The sequence below is a fragment of the Berghia stephanieae genome, chromosome 15 (assembly GCF_034508935.2).
Source record: "Berghia stephanieae isolate SIO BIC M18660-M18661 chromosome 15, UCSD_Bste_1.3, whole genome shotgun sequence".
Taxonomy (NCBI): Eukaryota; Metazoa; Mollusca; class Gastropoda; order Nudibranchia; family Aeolidiidae; genus Berghia; species Berghia stephanieae.
Window position 1 is genome coordinate 26,662,557 of NC_088374.1, and position 25,310 is coordinate 26,687,866.

At 37.8% G+C, this 25,310-nt stretch overlaps 1 protein-coding gene across 5 annotated transcripts in view; it reads left to right on the plus strand.

Annotated features, from left to right (window-relative positions):
* LOC144960242 (synaptic vesicle glycoprotein 2C-like) overlaps positions 1-25,310 on the plus strand; it is an 84,398-nt gene that overhangs the window by 35,092 nt on the left and 23,996 nt on the right. The window contains exons 1-2 of one of the 5 annotated variants that reach the window (XM_078893254.1): positions 18,170-18,184; positions 20,782-21,219. The exons of 3 other annotated variants lie outside the window; for them this stretch is intronic. In XM_078893254.1, coding sequence (XP_078749380.1) covers positions 20,862-21,219 — 358 coding nt within the window. In that variant the 5' untranslated portion in view covers positions 18,170-18,184; positions 20,782-20,861. Of the gene's footprint in view, positions 1-18,169; positions 18,185-20,727; positions 21,220-25,310 lie in introns of those variants that run through there. One more of the 5 variants, XM_078893255.1, reaches the window with a different exon arrangement.

A 25,310-nucleotide genomic window follows, 5' to 3' on the forward strand; every position in this document is an offset into this window, starting at 1 on the left:
TATCTCAAAATTGTCAAAGAGTGAATATTTGAATGACAATTAAGGGGGTACTGTCACAATAAGGACAATTTTATTAAGTTTTATCAAAAATTATATTTTCAATGCTTTTTCTGCAGTATTATGTGTGTCCAAGCATATTTCTAAAGACTTTTTGGAATAATTTCCACTATCGGTGCGTATGAGGTGGCATTTTAGGGGTACCCAGCCCCGAAAACTTCAGATTTTGGGAACAACTTTTCTCAAAAAGTTTCTATTCAATTTCACTGAAACTTGCTATGTAGGTGTCTTTAATACTGTTCTACATTGTATCAGAGGGATTTTTTTATTCTTATCCTAGTAAAGATTTTATAGCATCCGGAAGTCTTCAATCCGTAAAACTGTGAAAATTTTTCCTTTTTCGCAGTTTTTACCCTCTTTGGACCACCATATCTAAAAAAATAATGCTTATATTGCCAAAAGCCTCTGACATAATGTAGCCACACTATAAACACACAAGTGTGTGAAAGGAAAAAGAAATTGAATAGACAGTTTTTGAGAAATCTTGTTCCCTGCTATCCCACCCCCTAAGAAAATGACATTTTGAGAAAATGGGAAAAAACGAACCTTCTCGTAGATTATACAAAATATAGTGTCATGAACCCCCTAAACTGTGTTGTTTTAAACCCAAGAATCATTCTCCTGTGGAAAAAAGATACAATTAGTTTTGAATTTATAAAAATGGTACTTATCCGTTTGAGGTAATCCATCCAATGTCACGTGTCGTCTGGGACTCCGCAATCTGAAGCCGCCTGCAGCATACTGCTCACCGCCTTCCAGTTGATGTAAACGTTCTTCCTCCCTTGTCTGTGCTAACCTCCTCATCTCCCTTTTCCTTTTAAAGACAAATTCACCTGCTCCGTCTGCATTCTTTATCCTAACATTGTCCCTTTTAGTCCCATGCTCCACAAAATGTCGTCCCACACTAAGTCCTATTGCCGAAATGAAATCCTGCGATGCCTTTGCTCCCTTGTTGAATTCTCCTACTCCAATCCCACATGAAATTTCCAAACGCTGTCTCCCTACAAACACATGTTTAGGACACCTGGACCAAATCAAAGCATGGATGCTTTCATTTACATTCTGAGTCATTCCAAATAAACATCTCCCCAACAAATCACAAATGTAGACGAATGGCAAGACCAACAGAAGAATCACGTGAAACCTCCAACGTAGACTGGAAACAAAATGGGCAGAGAAGACAATCAACAAGATCCTGGAATACAATCAGCTGCACGATGGTGGAACATTCCAATGAAGACGAAGATGCAGGCTCGGACTCAGATGTAGAGGCAAAGAAATCCAACTTACGAGCTGATGATGAAGAAGCAGAAGCTGAAGCTGTTGGTTGCGACGAAGAAGTCACAGAAGATTAGGATGCTGGCTCTGGTTCATTAAAAAATTTCTGCTTCTTCGCATCCCTTGCCTTCTTCAAAACATCTTACCGTGACTTCCTTTTCATGCTGCTAATGGAAGCATTGAAGGTGGAAACCTTGGCTCTAGGCATGACAATCTGTGAAAATAAATAAATATATAATAAATAATATATATATATATATATAGATATAATAAATAAATCGGGGGTTAGCTTAGCTCAGTGTTACGGTCTTTGCTTCGTACCGGAAAGGTACCGAGTTCGATCACCAGCCTCTGTGCTGTGTGGACTTGAGCAAGCCATCTCGCCCTAGCTCAATTTGCGGCACTGCACTGCGGTTGACGCCTTGGGTTATTTCAATCTACCCTTGGAATAGACCCTAGAGAATAATTTCCACTATGGGATGAATAAAGGGGTTTTAAAAAAAATAATTTCATTATAACATTTTTATTGCACCCCCTACTGCTAAGCAGTGTTGGAATCAGCCAAAGTTTTGACTTGAAAAGCACAAAAGATACCCACACATAAGAATTCTGGCTACCAATCATAGTTAAGCACAGATCTGGTATTGCTTTGGATCAGAGAAAAAAAAACGTTAAAGAAATTAAAAGAGCAGGCAGAAAGGCCACTTTCTGGGCAAAATGAATTCCTACCACAATAAGGTAACAAAAGGTCACAGTGGGCTGACCACCTGCTTGGCTAATGCCTTGGTCTAGAGTAATTTCACTTTAAAGTGGCCCTACACTGAAAGGTGAAAAGGCAGGAACTATAGATCAGAAAGAAAGAAACGCCTTTAGGTCAAGAGACGAGAACCATACCTCGGAGCATTGAGAGCACCCCCCCCCCCCCCCCACACACACACAGACTCTTGTAGACTGATGGTTATAAAAAAAAATAAGCACAATCTAGATAATCTCTAAGTTCTAACTCACTGACGTCAATGGTAATCTAAGTCTAAGTTAGCTATAAGATACGTCTATCTGTCTGTCTAAGATCTACTATAGATGGGCGTTTAGTTATCTCCTTATTCAAGCTCAATGATCTTCACTAGTCTAATGTAAATCAAAGAAAACAGTATGGTTCTTAATAATCGTATTAAAAATAAAATAAAAACAAAAATTAGCCTTTAGAATTATTTACGAGCAGCATTCTCTTTTATTATCGTCAATGTTTACATTTTAGAATGGAATGCACACTTTGAGACTGTAACCGGTCAATCCGATTTCACTAGTAATAAATAAATAGACATACTTACTGGCTAAAGCGGTATCCAGGCGTCGAAATGATTATCTACCAATTCTTGGTTCTTTGGAAAATGATGATAAAACTTTGCAAATAAGTAAATGGAGTGAAGTTTGTCATGAAACGACCAAAAATCAGTTCGAATCGAAGCGATAGTAAACGTAGTGGAATGCTCCCGGAAATGTACCCGTTGTTATGTCACGTGACTGAAAACCGGGTTACGATTGGTCTTGGAACGTGAGCTAAAATTTTCCATGACGGTAATTACTAAAAATAACTCCTAGCCGTCTCTTCAGCCAATCAAAGAAAGGAAAATAGGCTTGGAATTTCTCGATTTCCCCGCCGTCCTGTGACACATACGCGAAAGAATGTGAAAGAACGGAAATGCCCTTTCCCTGACATTTCTGCTCATACCAAATAAGCCGGGGTTCAGTGCGGGTTACTAAGGACTATCGAACGTTGATTCTGAAGAAAATGACGGAAAAACTTTGCGTTTAGACGATAGCTGCGTCACAAAAAAATTATTTAAAGCACTTTTTTGAATAAATTTAGCCTTTTGAATGTTTTCAGTGTGTTAAAGAAAGGTTGAATTACCTGAAAGTGCCCTAATCTCATTTTCGATAATTTTAGTGGAATTCATAGTACAGCCGTCCTCTCGACCAGCGCGTACCCCCTTAATATCGTAAAGCGCCGCTGAGCACTCATGTGGAAGTTGGGTGCTAAATAAATAACTTATTATTATTATTATTATTATTATTATTATTATTATTATTATTATTATTATTATTATTATTATTATTATTATTATTATTATTATTATTATTATTATTATTATTATTATTATTATTATTATTATTATTATTATTATTATTATTATTATTATTATTATTATTATTATTATTATTATTATTATTATTATTATTATTATTATTATTATTATATTAACCAACTGCCTCAATCTGTTGAACTGCCCCAGAAACCGGATTAAACTCCGGCTCAGGAAATGAAGTCAAATTTTACTGAAGTAGGTACATGTCAACACTTCGCGTGTGTGTGTATGTGTGTGTGTGTGTGTCTGTGTGTGTGTGTGTGTCTGTGTGTGTGTATTTGTTTGTGTGCATGTGCCGTCGTGTTGGGGGGGGGGGGGTTTAATGCAATTCAGCTAAAACTTTAATATTGTGCTTTTATCTACCATATTATATTTGACGCTTTTGAAATTTGCAATAATTATCATAATCACATAATATTATTTTCATTTTGATAAGAAAAACCTATTGTTCTATAATTATCCCTTCCAAAGTTGACGACGGTTAGATAACTAAACAGATAACAGAGTATGCCTACTTTCGGATATGTGGTCTAGTGATATGACACTCGTGTTTGGACCGGAATGTCCTTGGTTCGAGCCTCGCTCGGCGCATAATTGAGCTCTTGGAAAACGCTCTTTACTCACTTTCTCTCACCTTACTCGGGTGTAAAAAAAAGTACCTGGCCGTTAACAGCATTGTCTCTGTCCGAAAAAAATTGTAATGTCGCCTAACAGGCGTCATGTCCCTTTAGGCTCTATTTCAATGGAAAATTGGAATAATCCAAAGTTTCAGTGGTAGTGTATCAGCGCAAAGTGAGCTAGGATGTCATGTGACGCAGCCTATCCACCCCCCCCCTTCCCTGTCTCGTGAGATGTTTGATTTGATTAGAAATGAGGTCTTTTTATTATTTTTTTTTTAAAAGATAATAAATGCAATATGGCTGAGATTACTCAAGAATCTCAAATCGACAGAAACAAAATTACCCCACGAGGTAAAGTTGCCAAATGAGGCAAAGTTACCCCCTGAGGTAAAATTACCCCTTAAGTCAAAGTTACCCCCTGAGGTAAAATTACCCCTTGAGTCAAAGTTACCCCTTGAGGTAAAATTACCCCTTGAGTCAAAGTTACCCCTTGAGGTAAAGATACCCCTTAAGTCAAAGTTACCCCTTGGGGTAAAATTACCCCTTAAGTCAAAGTTACCCCTTGAGGTAAAATTACCCCTTGAGTCAAAGTTACCCCTTGAGGTAAAATTACCCCTTGAGTCAAAGTTACCCCTTGAGGTAAAATTACCCCTTAAGTCAAAGTTACCCCTTGAGGTAAAATTACCCCTTAAGTCTAAGTTACCCATTGAGGTAAAGTTACCTTTTAAGTCAAAGTTACCTCTTGAGGTAAAGATACCCCTTAAGGCAAAGTTACCCCCTGAGACAAAGTTACCCCTTGAGGTAAAGTTACCCCTTTAAGTAAAATTCCCATTTGAAGCAAAGCTACCCATTGAGGCAAAAGTTATTTCTGGAGGTAAAGATTATCCATTAACTCACTCAATCCTAGATATTTGTCTTATTTTTCAATATTGGAAAAAGTGTATTAAAAATGAGCTTGTACATAGGAAGTTTTATTCAACTACCATTAACATGTAAAAAACTAAAAACATTAGCTTTGATACTACGCGTACAATTTGTCTCATAGAAATGTAATAAATAGGCATGGCGTAAAAGTAACCCCGGGTAAACTACGGATATAGTCCGTGTTAGGGTCAGTGAGTTAAGGCAAAGGTAAAGTTACCCCTCGGGGCATTGTTTCCCCTTGAAATTTGAAACCAAATTTAATTGAGCTTTTTTATAGCGCAATATCCACTAAATGTGCTCAAATCGCTTTACAATGGGTCCCTGGTCAACAGCAACATTTAACATGTAGGACGGGACATGCCGCCTGTAAGGCGATATTACAATTTTTCGGACAAAGACAACGCTGTTAACGACCAGGTACTCATTTTACACCTGAGTACGGTGAGAGAATGTGAGTAAAAAGTCTGTTCCAAGGACTAACTATGCGCCGAGCGCGAGGCTCGAACCCAGGACCTTCCGATCCGAAAGCGAGTGTCATACCACTAGACCACATAGCCGCACATATTGCTCTATTTGACGGGGTTCGAATAAACAAAGTCCCGATTACGCGGCCTTGATGTTGTTGTTGTATCCGTCTAATCAGAGGCCTTTGATTTTGACCTTGCGTTCCTCCGCTCAAGGTCATTGAATTGTTGAAGCAATCATTCAAATTGTTTTTTTTTGTTTTTGTTTTTTTTGTTTTAAGTTGATAAAATTATTATCTTAAAAAAAAAAAAAAATTATATAGCGCAATATCCACTAAACATGCTCAAAGCGCTTTACAAGGGGTCACTGGCCATCAGCGACACATAACATATAGGACGAGACATGACGCCTGTCAGGCGATATTACACATTTTTGGGACAGAGACAACGCTGTTAACGGCCAGGTACTCATTTTACACCTGAGTACGGTGAGAGAATGTGAGTAAAGAGCCTTTTCCAAGGACTCAACTATGCGCCGAGCGAGGCTCGAACCCAGGACCTTCCGATCCGAAAGAGAGTGTCATACCACAACACCACATAGCCGCATTTAACCCCTTCCTTACCACCTGCAGCAAAATCGTCACAGTTGTTAGGACACAATATTATACATTTTTCCTATTCAAAGTTATTTTGTACATACTCTGTGCGGCTATGTGGTCTAGTGGTATGATACTCACTTTCAGATCGGAAGGTCCTGGGGTTCGAGGCTCGCGCTTGGCGCATAGTTGAGTTCTTGGAAAAGGCTCTTTACTCACATTCTCTCACCGTACTCAGGTGTAAAATGAGTACCTGGCCGTTGGCAGCGTTGTCTTTGTCCGAAATGTTAAATGTTGCTGTTGACCATGAACCCCTTGTAAAGCGCTTTGAGCACATTTAGTGAATATTGCGCTATATAAAGCTCAATTTAAAAAAAAATTGTACATCACAAACTTTGAAGAATGGTCTTTGTTTAATTAATAAGAATATAAAGTTGTTTTGAAGAGAGTTTGTTAGAATTTTTTTTTTATAAAATCTATTTTTCTGCTGGGTAAGCCTGCCGGCCATTTTGGGAGAATACTGAAAATGATCGGTAAGGAGAGAGATAAGAGTTAAAGTGTTGCAATCGCCGTTAGTAAAAAAAATATTGAGCTTTTATATAGCGCAATATCCACTAAATGTGCTCAAAGCGCTTTACAAGGCTTCGGGTTCCCTGGTCAACAGCAACATTTAACATGTAGGACGGGACATGACGCCTGTTAAGCGACATTACATTTTTTCGGACAAAGACAACGCTGTTAACGGCCAGGTACTCATTTTACACCTGAGTACGGTGAGAGAATGTGAGTAAAGAGTCTTTTCCAAGGACTCAACTATGCGCCGAGCGAGGCTCGATCCCAGGACCTTCCGATCCGAAAGCGAGTGTCATACCACTAGACCACATAGCCGCACAGTAGTAGTAGTGCTAGTTGAGCTTTTTAAAAAATAGATAAAGGGCAATATCCACTAAACGTGCTCAAATCGCTTTACAATGGGTTCCTAGCCAACAGCAACATGTAGCATTTAGGAGGAGTTACGACGCCTGTTAGGCGATATAACATTTTTTTTTCCGATAGAGACAACGCTGTTAACGGCCAGTTATTCATTTTAACACCTGAGTACGGTGAGATATGTGAGTAAAGAGCCTTAATTTTCCAAGGACTCAACTATGCGCCGAGCGAGGCTCGAACCCACAATCTTCCGATCCAAATGCGAGTGCTTTACCACTAGACCACATAATACAAAGCCACTTAGCCATACTAGTCCTTCAACTCATGGAGCTACACTTTTGAATGGCGTGAAACGCGCAATAGCAATTGCTTGTTACCCGTTGGAGAGGACGCTAGTCTATCGCAAAGTACTTTCCACCAGGTCTAAAAAGCCCAGCTACCCAATCACTGATGGGTAGACAGGGGGTTCAGAAAAAAGATCTCGACATAACCTCCTTCCTCCTCCTCCTCCTCCTCCTCCTCCTCCTCCTCCTCCTCCTCCTCCTCCTCCTCCTCCTCCTCCTCCTCCTCCTCCTCCTTCGTCCATAGTATTAAATCATTTATTTGATTCTTGTTTACCAACAGCTTTATGATTTTTTTTTGTTCGGCTATGTGGTCTTGTGGTATGACACTCGCTTTCGGATCGGAAGGTCCTGGGTTCGAGCCTTGCACTCGGCGCATAGTTGAGTCCTTGGAAAAGGCTCTTTACTCACATTCTGTCACCGTATTCAGGTGTAAAATGAGTACCTGGCCGTTAACAGCGCTGTATTTGTCCAAAAAATTGTAATATCGCCTAACAGGCATCATGTCCCGTCTTACATGAGTTAAATGTTTTTGTTGACCAGGAACCCAGTGTAAAGCGCTTTGAGCACATTTAGTGGATATTGCGCTATATAAAGCTCAATTAAAAAAAATTGTACATCACACACTTTGAAGAATGGTCTTTGTTTAATTAATAAGAACATAAAGTTATTTTGAAGAGAGATTGATTGAATTTTTTTATAATATCTATTTTTCTGCTGGGTAAGCCTACCATTTGGGAAAATACTGAAAATGATCGGTTTTGTTCATGTACTGGTAACCATGTTTTGATTTGAGTTCTTTATTGGGCAAACTGCCTCAAATAAACGTTGAACTGAATCGAATTCAATACGCTTCAACAGTCGTAACGTCACTTCCCTCGTAATGACGCATGATAACTTAGTAACTGGCTCTAAACTATCGGAACAATGGCGGACGCCCTTCTGAAATAGTTCTCCGACGAGCATAAAAGCGTATCCAGAGGGAAAAAAACATTATAAATCTGATCATGTTTTGACTTTTACACATTCTGATCACAAGACATATGACAAGTTCTACCCAGCATGAAGAATAAAAAGTACCGATTTTCTTTGTTTAGAACCACGATGGCCGCCGTTGCTGGGCGACGTGACATCAGACTATTGAATCCAATTACCCCGACATAATTAATTCCGTTTTGAGAATGCCGGTACCGTTTTAAAAAATAAAACCCTCCAAAATACTTGGAAATTATACTAAATCTAAGGCACAATCAAAGAATGCTTCTTCTCATTGGTGCAAAGTGTGTCAGTGATCGTGTTTGAACCAATTTGTGTAACTAGGCTACTGTTTGTGTGTGTGTGTGTGTGTGTGTGTGTGTGTGTGTGTGTGTGTGCTTGTGTGATAACCCATATTTCGATTGACTTTTGAGTGTACGTTTACAGGGACGATTGATATCTAAGGTCAACGACCCACATAATGAAAAGGGTCGACACAGTTATCGAAATTGGATTCAATAGTCTGATGTCACGCCGCCCGGCAACGGCGGCCCTCTTGGTTCTAAACAAAGAAAATCATTACTTTTTATTCTTCATGCTGGGTAGAACTTTTCATATGCCTTGTGATCAGAATGTGTAAAAGTCAAAACAAGATCAAATTTATGGGTTTTCCCCTCTGGATACGCTTTTATGCTCGCCGGGGAAATATTTCATACGGCGTCCGCCATTGTTCCGATAGTTTAGAGCCAGTGTTGCTAAGTTACCATGCGTCATTAGGAAGGAAGTGACGTTACGACTGTTGAAGAGTATTTCCAACATAGCAATAACAAGAAATGACGCGAGTAGGAAAGTGCTAGAAGACAATAATAATAGAGAATAACAATTTCGCGGCGGCGAACCCGCGACCTTACTGATACGACAACTCCGCCTGGCCGAAGAGAGCGTGACTCTACCGTATGAGCTATCCAGCACTCAACAAAAAAAAAGTGGTTTCAAACTCTATGTATATAGATAGTTCGAAGATGACGTCACTCAGGTCTTTGTTATTGTTTTTTGCCATCCGCATTTATGAGTAATTCTCACTAGTGCCGCGCTGAGGACCGGACCGAGGACCGGTCCCACGGTCTTTTAGCTGTGAACCGTGGTCCAGTCCCAAAGAGGAAGACCGCCGGCGGTCCTCACTTCTTATCACCTTTCAACGGTCTCGCGCCATACTACTTCCCCAGCGATTCGTTGCCTCGGTCCTTTGCCTATCTTCCACCAATCACCACCCATCCCACTTAATTAATCGCACCCACCCCCCTTTGCCATACACTAAACGACACAGACGACCATAGAGGCAGACGACCACCTCCCTCCACTCCGCAAACCGCCCTTTCGTGTGTGAGATGGGGGGAACAGGAGGCGCACGCCTTGGACGATTCCATTATACGGGGTAAATTTCAAAATTTACTACACCATAATGATCGCAATGACAATGATCTATGATGAAGGCATGACCCCTCTTCTCTAATGGGTTATTGTTTGAAATGTATGTGACTACTAAAGATGTGTGTGTGTGTGTGTGTGTGTGTGTGTGTGTGTGTGTGTGTGTGTCGAACCTAGCAAGTTGCAAGTCTGATTTTTTGTTTTCTTTTGTCCATCTCTTGTCGCCACTCCCTTCTATCGCATTGTTGTCATTTAAAATAATACAATAATATTAAAATTTCGTTTGGTGTTTTAACTAATCAAGTAATATGAGTTTCATTAGTTTCTTCCGTCCAAAAAAAACCAGTTATAACGTCTGTATTTTTAAAAGGTCCAATAGAATATTTGGGGACCCCGATAGCTCAGTTGATAGAGCACTCTCTTTATACGCAAAGGGCCAGAGATCGATCCCGGGTGCAGTCGATTTTTTTCTGAATCCCTGTCTACTCAGCAATGAATGGGTAGCTGAGTTTGTTAGATCTGGCGAAAAGTCACCATCGACCCCTCTTATCACCTCATCCACCCCCTCTTATTATAACTTCACGTCTCTCTCTTACTCTTCAATGCTCGCTGCCCTCTAATGTGTGTGTGGTGTGTGTGGGGGGGGGGGGGGGTAGGAGTTGCGTGTGTGTATCAACGCCACGAACAACTCGATCAACGCCTTGGGCGATGCCATTATCTCCGTTAATGGGGATAAATTTCAAATTTTATTAAATTATCGAAGTAACAATGAAGTACGGTGAGCAAATAAAGAAGGCATCACCCCTCTTCTCTAATTAGGTTACAATTTGAAATGAGTGTGACTACTCCGTGTGTTTTACTCCTGTAGGCCACGGTTTTCATCGTGTAGCGGTCTTTAACGGTTCAAGAATGAACGGACCGGTCTAGAGACCGGTCCTTGCGGTCTTCATTTCCCAAGGACCGTAGGACCGTGGTCCTTAAGCTTGCCAAGGACCGCCCCGCACTAATTCTCACTGAACTGTATAAACCTGACTATAAACGTTCATGGATACACACAGTTTTGTGTGTTGGTCCGTTATACTTCCGGATGGCAATGTTATGAGCGTCTTGGCCAAGCGCATTCTATCTATAATGAGCAGCTCTACCCGACTTCTTGAGGTCACGGGTTCAACCGTAGCCATCGTTAAGTTATAGCCTGATACTGAAATCCATAAGGACTGGCAGTTTGACGTCATTATTTGGTTTTTGCACCGCCAAGTGAGTTGTCGTTAGTAGAGCTCATGGAAACGAGTTATTTCATTGGTTGAACTATTGAATACAACTCACGATTTGTTTTCTTTTGTGGCAAAAGACTGGCATTTTGACGTCATTTTTTGGTCAGTATCAGGCCATAACTTTACGATAACGGACCAACACACAAACTCTGTGTAACCATGAACTTTTATAGTCTGGTTAATACAGTTTAGTGAGAACAACTCACAAACGCGGATGGCAAAAACAATAAACCATAACTTTACGAAGGCCACGGTTCCACACACACACACACACACAAAGAGTTTGGCATCCAGTTTGAAACAGTTTTTTTTTTTTTTGGAGTGGTGGATACGGTAGAGTCAAGCTCTCCCCGGCCAGACGGAATTGTGATACCAGTAAGATCGCGGGTTCGAGCGTGGCCTTCGTAAATTTATGGCCTGATACTGACCAAAAAATAACGTCAAAATGCCAGTCTTTGTGGGTTTCAGAGCGTGGCCTTCGTAAAGTTATGGCCTGATACTGACCAAAAAAAAATGACGTCAAATTGCCAGTCTTTTGCCACAAAAGAAAACAAATCGTGAGTTGTATTCAATAGTTCAACCAATAAAATAACTTGTTTCCATGAGCTCTACTAACGACAACTCACTAAGCGGTGCAAAAAAACAAAACAAATAATGACGTCAAAATGCCAGTCTTTTTGGATTTTAATTAATTTTAATTGAGACTTTTTATAGCGCAATATCCACTTAATGTGCTCAAAGCGCTTTACAAGGGGTCCCTAGCCAACAGCAACATTTAACATTTAGGACGGAACATGACGCCTGTTAGGCGATGTTATCATTTCTTTCGGACAGAGATAAGATTTTACACCTGAGTACAGTGAGAGAATGTGAGTAAAGAGCCTTCTCCAGGACTCAACTATGCGCCGAGCGAGGCTCGAACCCAGGACCTTGCGATCCGAAAGCGAGTGTCATACCACAAGACCACAAAGCCGATTTCAGTGTCAGGCTATAACATAACGATGGCTGCGGTTCGAGCCCCCATCGCCGCCGTGAAATTTTTATTCTCGATCGTCTTCTGACACTTGCCTACTCACGTAATTTCTTGTTATTGTCAACATAAGTGCCTGCTCCACTCACTTTTCTCATCATAACAATACGATTTAATAGTCTGATGTCACGCCGCCTGGCAACGGCGGCCATATTGGTTCTAAACAAAGAAAATCATTACTTTGTATTTTTCATGCTGGCTATAACTTTTCATATGTCTTGTGATCAGAATGTGTAAAAGTCAAAACATGATCAAATTTATTGTTTTTTTTCCTCTGGATACGCTTTTATGCTCGCCGGAGAAATATTTCATACGGGCGTCCGCCATTGTTCCGATAGTTTAGAGCCAGTGTTACTAAGTTACCATGCGTCATTAGGAAGGATTTCGTTACAACTATTGAATCCTATAGGTCATTTTGTGCAGCTTGACCCTTGGGTAATGTTTACAACTATCGTAATGAACAAAGCAAGGCGTTAACGTTTGTTAATGATTAATGAGTAATTCTCACTTAACTGTATTGACCAGACAGATAGTATGCACTTGGCTAATAAGTTCACAGAATTGCCATCCGGAAGTATAACGGACCAACACACAAGACCCTGTGTAACCATGATCGTTTATAGTCGGGTTAATACAGTTCAGTGAGAATTACTCATAAACGCGGATGGCAAAAAAACAATAACAAAGACATGAGTGACGTCATCTTCGAACTATCTTTTTACGACCAAGATAACACAGTGTTGGTCCGTTACACTTCCGATATGTATTACGCGCTTTTATGTTTACAGAGTATTTTTGTTAGTCTCACCATGCTCTTTGCGCTTAATCATGTTGCATTTATCTCTAGCCTCGTTAGTAGGCCATATAAGACCCCGCCCCCATCGGGAAAAAATCCTTTCCAGTCCAAGATGGTGGTGACTATGATCATGATGATGATGATGATGATGATGATGATGATGATGATGATGATGATGATGATGATGATGATGATGATGATGATGATGATGATGATTGTGATGATGGTGATTATGCTTGTGATGATGATGATGATGGTGATGATGATGATGATGATGATGATGATGATGATGATGATGATGATGATGATATTGATAATAATATTGGTGGTGATGATGATAATTTTATGATGATGGTGATGATGATGGTGACTATGATAATGATGATGATGATTGTGATGATGGTGATGATTGTGAAATTGATGATTGTGATGATGGTGATGATGATGATGATGATGATGATGATGATGATGATGATGATGATGATGATGTGATATTGATGATGATGATAATGATAACGATGATGATGATAATGATGACGACGACGACGACGATGATAATTAATGATGATGTAAAACAGCGAATGTGGTTATCTCTTTGTCATATCAGCATTATACTGTAACTAGGTCAAGAGCACCCAGGGTGACCTTGACCTTCTATTTATCTATGTGGACCAAAAACAACCGGGCTTTTGTCTTTAACTCGGTGGCTCAACGGGTATAGGCGTGTCTTGTCTCGCCTTGTCACGACGGTCAATCGACGTTAAGCGTGGTCACTGGCCGGATGGGTGACAGTGATCTTTGAAAATACTGGTCTCGTCCGACGTCGTGTTTTATTTTTTTGGAGGGGGCGGGGGGGGGGGGTGGTAAGGCATTTGACACACATTGCACACTCGACCCAGGTGTGAATGGGTACCTGGCTATATTACGTGACGGATATTGTAAGAGTGTTAATAGTACACAAACAGGAGACTAGTACCGCATGATATGGAGATTTGGTTCCATACGAGGATATAAATGAAACACTGTGAAAGCGTTGACTATGGTTAATCTGGGCAACTGTGCTAAATCTATATTCATATTTTCAATAACAAAAAATAAAACAAAAAAACCAAAAACAAAAAAACAAAACAAAACAAAAACAAAACCAAAAAACCCCCAAAAAATAACAAACAAAAAACAAAAAACAAAAACAAGCCAAAAAGAAATTCGACTGCTGTTGCTGGTTTTAGCAAGTTATGGAACCTAATTCCCTTGTTTTGTTTACAGTAGATTATTGAAGACACTTTTCTTCTTCTTTTTATTCTTCTTCTTCTTCTTCTTCTTCTTCTTCTTCTTCTTCTTCTTCTTCTTCTTCTTCTTCTTCTTCTTCTTCTTCTTCTTCTTCTTCTTCTTCTTCTTCTTCTTCTTCTTCTTCTTCTTCTTCTTCTCTTCTTCTTCTTCTTCTTCTTTCAGCTTATCCCGCATTTTGCAGGGTTGCCATAATGAATGCCACAACTCTCAGAGCATCATCTTCCTCCATTCCCAGTTCTTTCATATCGTCTTTTACCCTATCCAACCATCTAGTCTTTGGGCGTCCCTTTTACCTCTTTCCTCCGCTAATTGTAAGTCCAATACTTTTCTTCTCACGCACTCCCTCTCTCGTCTCTTTACATGTCCGAACCATTTCAATCTATCTTCTCTCATCCATAGATAGTAGAAGCTCATAACATTGCCATCCAGATGTATAACGGACCAACACACAAAACTCTGTGTAACCATGAACTTTTTTAGTCTGGTTAATACACGTTAGAGAGAAGTATTCGTAAACGTGGATGGCAAAAAACAATAACTGAGACCAGAGTGACGTCATCTTCATTCTATCTATATTGATACATTCTTCACTTCTGTCAACATTCGAATTGGCTCGTTTCTCACTTTATCTTTTTGAAGACAACGTCTGTCAGATTATGATTACTCTCATATCGGTTTTCATCTGGATTCAGTAGTCTGATGTCACGCCGCCCGGCAACGGCGGCCATCTTGGTTCTAAACAAAGAAAATCATTACTTTTTATTCTTCATGCTGGCTAGAACGTTTCATATGTCTTGTGATTAGAATGTGTAAAAGTCAAAACTTGATCAAATTTATGGGGTTTTTTTTTTCCTCTGGATACGCTTTTATGCTCGCCGGAGAAATATTTCATACGGGCGTCCGCCATTGTTCCGATAGTTTATAGCCAGTGTTACAAGTTACCATGCGTCATTAGGAAGGAAGTGACGTAACGACTGTTGAAGAGTATTATGGAGATAGTACGAGTGGATGGATCAGCTTTGCCACCTTGGCGTTTTTAATGCCAAATTCTAATAACTTAGCAAGCTCTGCGTATATATATATATATATATATATATATATATATATATATATATATATATATATATATATATATATATATATATATATACATATATATAAACTTGTAGCAAACTTGATTGTTATTCTGTAGATAGTTCTGGTTGTTGATTGTATCAGAGTTGCCGCTTTGGCGTTTTTAATGCCAATGCCAAGTTCCGATAAATTGGCAACTGGTCTGCTTGCTGGTCTTGGCAAAAAGTCCTCTGGTCCAATTCCTTGTTTTCGAGAAACGGTAGATTTTTGAAGATATCATTATCATCATCATCATATTATTGTATTTCAATTATAGAAACTTGAGTTGATATTTGATACTTGATAGTTGATACTTGAGTTGTCACCTTTGAAGATAGTACCTGTATTTTGTGTTGTAAGGGTTGCCACTTTTTAATGCCAAATTCTGATAGTTTGATGATTGGCTTAGGTAAGTCCTGAAGAGATTTTTTTTCCTCTAGTAGATTTTTGAGATCAATCACCATTATCATATTATCGTATTTTAACTTACTCAAACCTCGAGATTTTGGCTACTTTTCAAAATGGGAAAATAATGTATTAAAAATGAGCATGTACATAGATAGTTTTATTCAACTACCATTCACATGCAAAAATTAAAAACATTAGCTTTGATACTACGCCTATAATTTGTCTCAGAAAAAAAATGTAATAAATAGGCATGGAGTAAAAGTAACCCGGGTAAACTACGGATATGGTCGGTGTTAGGGTTGAGTGAGTTAATAATAGAATCTACTATTGAGGTCAACTACTGTCCCTTCTTGGAGAAACGACCGATAGATTGTATTGTGATTGTCACTTTGACCTTTTAGATGGCAAATCTAAAACAAATTAGAAAATAAACAAGAATTATTATTATTATTATTATTATTATTATATTATTATTATTATTATTATTATTATTATTATTATTATTATTATTATTATTATTATTATTATTATTATTATTATTATTATTATTATTATTATTATTAATATTATTATTATTATTATTATTATTATTATATATTAATTATTATTATTATTATTATTATTATTATTATTATTATTATTATTATTATTATTATTATTATTATTATTATTATTATTACATCAAGAGATTAAAATCGACGCTTACACATATGCAGGTCTGATAACCAAACACAATGCACTTGATTTAGCATATCAAGTTGTAATGGACAATAATTTGCGTCGGTTTGAAAGCATTTCCATTACAACAATGAGCCCATTACAAATAATTGTGTTATCAGACTTGTAAATAAGTCTACGCCGATTAAAATGAGCACCCACAACTTTTTTACTTTTTAAAAAAAATATTAAACCTGAGAGTTCAAGACACAAAAAGTCTGCGCGACAACCAGAATGCAAGGGGCGGTAAAAAGGAACAGAATTACGATTGCGAATAATAATCGGAAATAAGCAACAGCATCTGCAACGTGCGTAGTGAATCAGAAAATGGGACATAATTCCCTTGTTTTGTTTACAGTATATTGGATTTAAGACACTTCTTCTCTTTTCTTCTTTCTTCTCTTCTTTTCTTTCTTCTTCTTTACTTCTTTTCTCTTCTTCTTCTTCTTCTTCTTCTTCTTCTTCTTCTTCTTCTTCTTCTTCTTCTTCTTCTTCTTTTCTTTTTCTTCTTCTTCTTCTCTTCTCTCTTCTTCTTCTTCTTCTTCTTCTTCTTCTTCTTCTTCTTTCTTCTTCTTCTTCTTCTTCTTCTTCTTCTTCTTCTTCTTCTTCTTCTTTCTTCTTCTTCTTCTTCTTCTTCTTCTTCTTCTTCTTCTTCTTCTTTCTTCTTCTTCTTCTCTTCTTCTTCTTCTTCTTCTTCTTCTTCTTCTTCTTCTTCTTCTTCTTCTTCTTCTTCTTCTTCTTCTTCTTCTTCTTCTTCTCTTCTTCTTCTTCTTCTTCTTCTTCTTCTTCTTCTTCTTCTTCTTCTTCTTCTTCTTCTTCTTCTTCTTCTTCTTCTTCTTCTTCTTCTTCTTCTTCTTCTTTTTCTTCTTCTTCTTCTCTTCTTTCTTCTTCTTCTTCTTCTTCTTCTTCTTCTTCTTCTCTTCTTCTTCTTCTTCTTCTTCTTCTTCTTCTTCTTCTTCTTCTTCTTCTTCTTCTTCTTCTTCTTCTTTCTTCTTCTTCTCTTCTTCTTCTTTTTTCTTCCTCTTCTTCTTCTTTCTTCTTCTTCTTCTTCTTCTTCTTCTTCTTCTTCTTCTTCTTCTTCTTCTTCTTCTTCTTCTTCTTCTTCTTCTTCTTCTTCTTCTTCTTCTTGAAGATGGGTGGACAGTCCTTTTTTGTCAGGAAATATGTGTCAGTGCATGACATAATCAGTCGGAAGGTGAAACTTTCGGATTTGTATTTAAAAAAAAAAATTCTGAAAGAATATGCTCCCCAGGCGATTTTAATCTTTATTTAAAGTAAATCGGGTGATTTTTCATGAAGTTATGGTCAGATGTATGGGAAAGGTATCCAGCAACTTTTCTCAAATTTCATACCTTTTTTTTTCAACTTGACTAGCTGTAAAAAATATTTAGAAGTGAAATTAAGATTTGGAATTTCCTGAAGATGTACAAAAAGGGTTGATTAAATCGTTTATGACAAGAACTCATTTTTGATTTTAAAAATTGACCTTCTAATTATACTTGTCAATAATATCTCAGTTCAAACCTTTCCACCATCCTACTAATTATGTCATTCACTGTAACAATAATATATTCTGTATTCCTCATCGATGACTTTACTCTCAAAGTCAAGGGCCAGGCGAGACCGTTTTAAACAAGTCAGAGTGGGTCGTCTTTATCTATGATATCTATAGATAGATATCACCCTATTGAAATAAATCGTTTTCTTATCCACGATTTCTGGTCATATTTATATATAAATACGGCAAGATTCCTTCTTTCTATTCTATAGTAGTAGTAGTTGTTGTTGTTCAACCTGTGCGTATTGTGATAGGGATAGTGTTATAGTTATAGATGGAACGAATTTGACGTCATTCAGCAGCGATTTGTCAATTGTTTTTTTTTTAAAAAGGCATCCATTTTGATGATTAGTTTTGTCCTCTAAATTATTCTAAAAAGGAGACTATAATTATAAACGTTTATGGTATGGTGGTTACATATAGTTTTGTGTACTGGTACGTACTAACTGGTCGTCGGGTCTTGTGAGTATTTTACATAAACGTATTGTATCGAGACCACAAGGAGATGTTCAACAGGCTGTTTGTTTACGTGCAAAACTGGCATCATATAAAATTCCTTTTAATTCTTTCCTTACCAGCCATTTCCAGGATTTTCCCCACAATTTCACACCCACCCAACCAAAAAAAAAAAAAAAAATAGAATTTTCTTACTCAAACAGAAAAGCAACAAATACATTCTAAGAATAACATTGATCAGCAAAATGAACTCTACAACACAGTGTCACGTTTTCTCAGCTATAATAAAAAAAAAATTCTTTAAATTCTGTGATTTTCAAAATAAATCAGAATAATAAAAATGCTGGTTGGACCGTAACGAATGTGACGATTTTCCTATTGTTGGTAAGGAGAGGGTTAAAGTAAGTCGTGATTGTCGTGGTGTGATGAATAAATGATTTTGCTTCTTTTCTTTCTTTGAATAGTCTGGAAAAGTGTGTATAAAATAGGCTAGTGCCAAAGCAAGAAAGAAAAATACAAGGGAGAAAAAAACAACAACAACACCCCCCCCAAAAAAATCAACCTTATTCGACTGGGGTTCGAACCTTAGACTTCCTTCTCTCTCTCTTCTTCTCTTATCTTTCTTTCTCTTGCTTCTTGTTTCTTGTTCTTCTTGTTCCTCTTCTTCTTCTTCTCTTCCTTCTTCTCTTCTTTCTTCTCTTCTCTTCTTCTTCCTTCTTCTTCTTCTTCTCTTTTCCTCTTCTTCTTCTTTCTTCTTCTCTTCTTCTTCTTCTCTCTTCTTCTTCTTCTTCTTCTTTTCTTCTTCTTCTTCTTTTCTTCTTCTTCTTCTTCTTCTTCTTCTTCTTTCTTCTTCTTCTCTTCCTCTCTTCTTCTTCTTCTTCTTCTTCTTCTTCCTTCTTTCTTCTTCTTCTTCTTCTTCTTCTTCTTCTTCTTCTTCTTCTTCTTCTTCTTCTTCTTCTTCTCTTCTCTTCTTCTTCTTCTTCTCTCTTCTCTTCTCCTTCTTCTTCTTCCTTCTCCTTCTCTTTCTTCTTCTTCTTCTTCTCTTCTTCTCTTCTTCTTCTTCTTCTTTCTTCTTCTTCTTCTTTCTTCTTCTTCTTCTTCTTCTTCTTCTTCTTCTTCTTCTTCTTCTTCTTCTTCTTCTTCTTCTTCTTCTTCTTCTTCTCTTCTTCTTCTTCTTCTTCTTCTCTTCTTCTTCTTCTTCTTCTTCTTCTTCTTCTTCTTCTTCTTCTTCTTTCTTCTTCTTCTTCTTCTTCTTCTTCTTCTTCTTCTTCTTCTTCTTTCTTCTTCTTCTTCTTCTTCTTCTTCTTCTTCTTCTTCTTCTTTCTTCTTCTCTTCTTCTTTCTCTTCTTCTTCTTCTTCTTCTTCTTTCTTCTTCTTCTTCTTCTTCTTCTTCTTCTTCTTTTTCTTCTTTCTTCTTCTTCTTCTTCTCTTCTTTCTTCTTCTTCTTCTTCTTCTTCTTCTTCTTCTTCTTCTTCTTCTTCTTCTTCTTTTCTTCTTCTTCTTCTCTTCTTCTTTCTTCTTCTTTCTTCTCTTCTTCTTCTTCTTTCTTCTTCTTCTTCTTCTTCTTCTTCTTCTTCTTCTTCTTCTTCTTCTTCTTCTTCTTCTTCTTCTTCTTCTTCTTCTCTTCTTCTTCTTCTTCTTTCTTCTTCTTCTCTTCTTCTTCTTTTCTTCTTCTTCTTCTTCTCTTCTTCTTCTTCTTCTTCTTCTTCTTCTTCTTCTTCTTCTTCTTCTTCTTCTTCTTCTTCTTCTTCTTCTTCTTCTTCTTCTTCTTTCTTCTTCTTCTTCTTCTTCTTCTTCTTCTTCTTCTCTTCTCTCTTCTTCTTCTCTTCTTCTCCTTCTCTCTTCTCCTCCTCCTCCTCTTCCTCCTCCTCCTCCTCCCCCTCCCCTGTTTTCTTCTTCTTCTTCTTCTTCTTCTTCTTCTTCTTCTTCTTCTTCTTCTTCTTCTTCTTCTTCTTCTTCTTCTTCTTCTTCTTCTTCTTCTTCTTCTTCTTCTTCTTCTTCTTCTTCTTCTTCTTCTTCTTCTTCTTCTTCTTCTTCTTTCTTCTTCTTTCTTCTTCTTCATCTTCGTTCCCCCTACCTCCATGTTTGAATGTCTAGTTTATACAGGAACGCGGTTTTCTTCCTAAGCTCTGCCAGGGAGTCATAGTCTGTGAAGCAGATCTTAACTTAGATATATTGTATTTGGTTGATCTCTCTACGTATATTGTATATATTGTGTGTATGTTTAAGTAAAATACTCACCCGTTCGGTCTGCCAGATGAATCGTACTAATTCACAAAACTTTGGGTAACCCAAAGAACGCATGATATTACATAATAGATAGAATTAAGTGAGAATTAATCACTCAACATTATTTACTGAGAACAAATCATTCAACAGGTGGTCTAAAATAAAAAACAAAGAGCTGAGTGAGGTCAACTTCATTCATTCTAATTCTACTAAGACATTGAACATACAAAATGGACAAGAAACAGCCAGAGGGAAAAGATGATATGGATAAGAAAGGGGGAGATAACCCTGTTTTCGAAAACGACGAGGGTGACACAGCTGGAGATGGAGGTCACGCCGAAACCAAGAGTAAGAGGGAATGTTGGGCCCCACCGGAAGAGGAGAATGACAACAAAAAGGATGTTGCTGAAACGAAATCGAAAGGTAAAGCAGCGAACGTGTGGGGCATTCAGCTGAAGGAAGAAGTGGAGGGCACTGAATTACGTGACAAGCAGAAGGCAAAGGGGGGTAAAAAGGAACCGGATGACGAGGGCGATCAGGAAACGGAAATAAGCAGCAGCGTCATCATAGTGCGTGAATCAGAAGAAGGTGGGTGAACAGCGGTTTTGTTTTTGTGTCAGAAAATATTACAGTATATTCTGTCGATGACTTCACTCCCGAACTGGTTTTTGTGTCAGAAAATATTACTGTATATTCTGTCGATGACTTCTCCCGAACTGGTCATCTCCCGTTTTCCTAATATCAGTCCAAGATCTTTCCTCAATCAACAATGATACAGCGTGTTCATTAAGTCTGTCCTTGTTTCATAACATCTTTATCAGAAAAAAAAACAACGTTACAACCAATATTCTTTAACACTTTCCTTACCAACTATTTTCAGAATTTTCCCTAAAATTTCACACCCAGCCAACACGATATTTTTTATTTTTTTTTTTACTCAAACGGAAGCAACAAATACATTCTATGCATACTATTGATCAACAAAACGAACTCTACAACACAGTGTCACGTTTTTATAGCTTTAATAAAACATTCTTTCTTTCAATTGTGTGATTTACAAAAGAAATCTGACTGATAAAAGTGCTGGTTCGATCGTAACGAATGTGTCGACTTTCCTGTGGTTGGTACGGAGAGGGTTAAACATGGTCTTATTGGTCTTATGAATACGTAAACGTGTCAGTGCATGAAATAATCACTCGGAAGGTGAACATTTTGGATTTGCATTTTTTAAAAATAAATTCTGAAAGAATATGCTCCCCAGAGCATTTTAATCTTTATTTGAAGTAAATCTGGTGAATTTTCATGAAGTTATGGTGAGATATATGGGAAAGGTATCCTGTAACTTTTCTCAAATTTCATACTTTTTCAACTTGACTAGCTGTAAAAAAAGTGAAATTAAGCTTTGATATTTCCCGAAGATGTACAAGAAGGAATAATTTAATCATGTATGACAAGAACTCATTTTTTAACTAAAAAATTGACTTTCTAACTAAACTTGGCAATATCTCAGTTCAAACCTTTTCACCATCCGACTGATTATGTCATTCACTGTAACAAATGTTCTTCATTTGCGACTCAATATGGGTGCCATGATTTCCTACAAGCGAATTCAACCTATTTTCGATTTCTTTCCGTATGTTTTGTAGCTTTTTTTTTTGTAGCGTGTTGGATTCAATAAGAGCTCTTTAATTTCATGGCAAGCGTACCAACATCTGGTATGGGAGCTGAATAAACAATGATGTAGCCCCATAGGAAACGTCATATAGGGAATGAGATTAGCGGAAGAGTAGCGTCCCTTAATTGGACGTCACCCATAGTCTGTGACGTCACCGACGAAAAAGTTATTAGAGAGAGAACGTCATGTTGGTTGTGCGCATGCGTCAACATGACGTTCTCTCTCTAATAACTTTTCCGCTGGTGACGTCATAGACTATGGGTGACGTCCAATCAAGGGACGCTACTCTTCCGCTAATCTCATTCCCTATAGGCCAAAAAATGTCCGATGACCCAGGCGGCCACGTAATCGGTCCATCTCTCCCAATCCATCTGTTGTTTAGATAATATATCAAATTAAAGAAATTGGATTCTGTAGTGTGATGTCACGCCGCCCGGCAACGGCGGCCATCTTGGTTCTAAACATAGAAAACCATTACTTTTTATTCTTCATGCTGGGTAGAACTTTTCATATGCCTTGTGATCAGAATGTGTAAAAGTCAAAACATGATCAAATTTTTTTTCTCCTGTGGATACGGTTTTATGCTCGCCGGAGAAATATTTCATACGGCGTCCGCCATTGTTCCGATAGTTTAGAGCCAGTATTACTAAGTTCCCATGCGTCATTAGGAAGGAAGTGACGTTACGACTGTTGAAGAGTATTAAGGAGCAGGGACCAAGGCGTCATTTCTCCAGCTTGAAGACAGGTCGTTTGCAGATATTATAATCTAAACAAGTGTGTATGAAAAGGTGCCAGACAAAGCAAGAAAAAAAAATAGAAGAAAAAAACAAACCATCCCCCAAAAATCAGTCTAACTCGACTGGGGATTGAACCTCTGACCTTTTTTAATACGTACGCCGGTCACTGACTGATTACCGGTCAGACGTACTACCATTACACGGTAATCAGAAGGTCTGAGGTTCGATCCCCAGTCGAGGTAGGCAGATTTTTTGGGATGTTTTTTTTTTCTTCTATTTTTATTTCTTGCTTTGTTTGGCACCTTTCATACACACTTGTTCAGAGTTTTGTTTAGATTGTAATAAATCCAAACGACATGTCGTCAAGATGGAGGAATGACATTTTACTGAAAAATTACCTATGGCTGATATTCACGAAGATGGGATCCAGCCGACGTGCACGTATTTGCAGGTCTGATAACCCAATTCCTTATGGGCTCATTGTTGTAATGGAAATCTCAACAAAAAAATGACGCAAAATATTGTCCATTACAACAATGTTAAACTAGGCCCATAAGTGGGTTCGGATGTCAGACCTGCATATTATGTACACGTCGGAAACAGCATAAAATTGTAGCATATCTGAAAAGACATTTACAGCAATCGTTTTCACGTTAAAGAAAAATGGGCCGAAAACTGGGCCGAAAACTGGGCCGAAAACTGGGCCGAAAACTGGGCCGAAAACTGGGCCGAAAACTGGGCCGAAAACTGGGCCGAAAACTGGGCCGAAAACTGGGCCGAAAACAAACATTCACTTTGCGTCTCGGTAAATTTAGATACCCATGTCTACGTTTTTTTATTTTAAAAAAAAATCGTTTTCATGTCCTGCGCTGGTCTGCCAAACTGGACTATGAAACGTTGTTGTGCTACTTTGGCGATTTCGTTTCATGTAATGGCATTCAATACACAAAGAGAATTTTGTCGCACTGTTGTAATTGTAATTCCGAAATATTATAAGGATAGAAAATGAGGTCTTTAAGTTCGTGTTCATTTTTGCTAATTTTGTTGATGTAATGAAGGTCCATGACCAATGGGCATAAATCTATGGCTTTTCCTCCCATCTTTACGCCGATGATACACAGCTATATTTTCCAATTTCTTCTTCCAACTTAATTTCAAACAAGACAAACGTCTTAAACTGCGTCTCTCACATCAAAACTCTGGATGACCCAAAAATAAAACAAGCTAAAATTTAATTATGATGAAACTGAATTTATCGTTTTTAGAAAACACAAGGAAAGACCATGGAAGAACTTTTGATTTGTGACTCTGTCCTTTCCAGATCTTTCATTGTTAAAAAAAAAACCCTTGGTTTTTATTTTGATAAATTTCTGAACATGCAATATCATATAACAAAACTCTATCAAAATCTACATTTTATTTTAAGGTTTATTAGTCATAATATCCGCAACCTTTTGGATGAAGAAATTTGTAAGATGCTCATTCATTCACTTTTTGCTAGCAGGCTAGACTTCTGTACGGGCTTCCAAAGAGCTTGGTCACAAGACTGCAGTTGTTACAAAACAGGGCGGCACGAGTTGTCACCCAGACAAAAAAAGAATGAGCATATAACTCCCGTTTTGGAATACCTTCATTGGCTGCCCGTGGAGAGGAGAGTTGATCATAAACGAGCATGCCTTGCCTTTAAATGTCTTCACAACACTGCTCCAGATTACTTAAAATCACTTCTTACGGTCCATATTCCAAGTCGCTCCCTCAGGTCTTCTAACTCATTAGAGAGAAAAATCTCTGAAACTAAATTCTCTGAACGATCTTTTGCCTTTTCTGCTCCAGCTGTATGGAACTCATTGACTATTTATACAAGGAACTGTCAGACCTTTGATGCCTTTAAAAAATGCCTCAAAACGGATTTATTTATATCTACCTATCAGATGAATCGTTGATTTATGTGTATGTATGTGCGCATATGTTTGTATATTTATATGTCAATGGGTATGTTTGTCTATGCACATACGTCTATATATATATGTGTGTATATATATGTATATATGTGTATATGTGTATGCATATGTATACATGTGTGTATATGGGTGTACGTGTAATATATATATATATATATATATATATATATATATATATATATATATATATATATATATGAGTGTGTGGGGAGGGTGTGTAGATGTATTTGCCTGTGTGTATATGGGTGTACGTGTAATATATATATATATATATATATATATATATATATATGAGTGTGTGGGGAG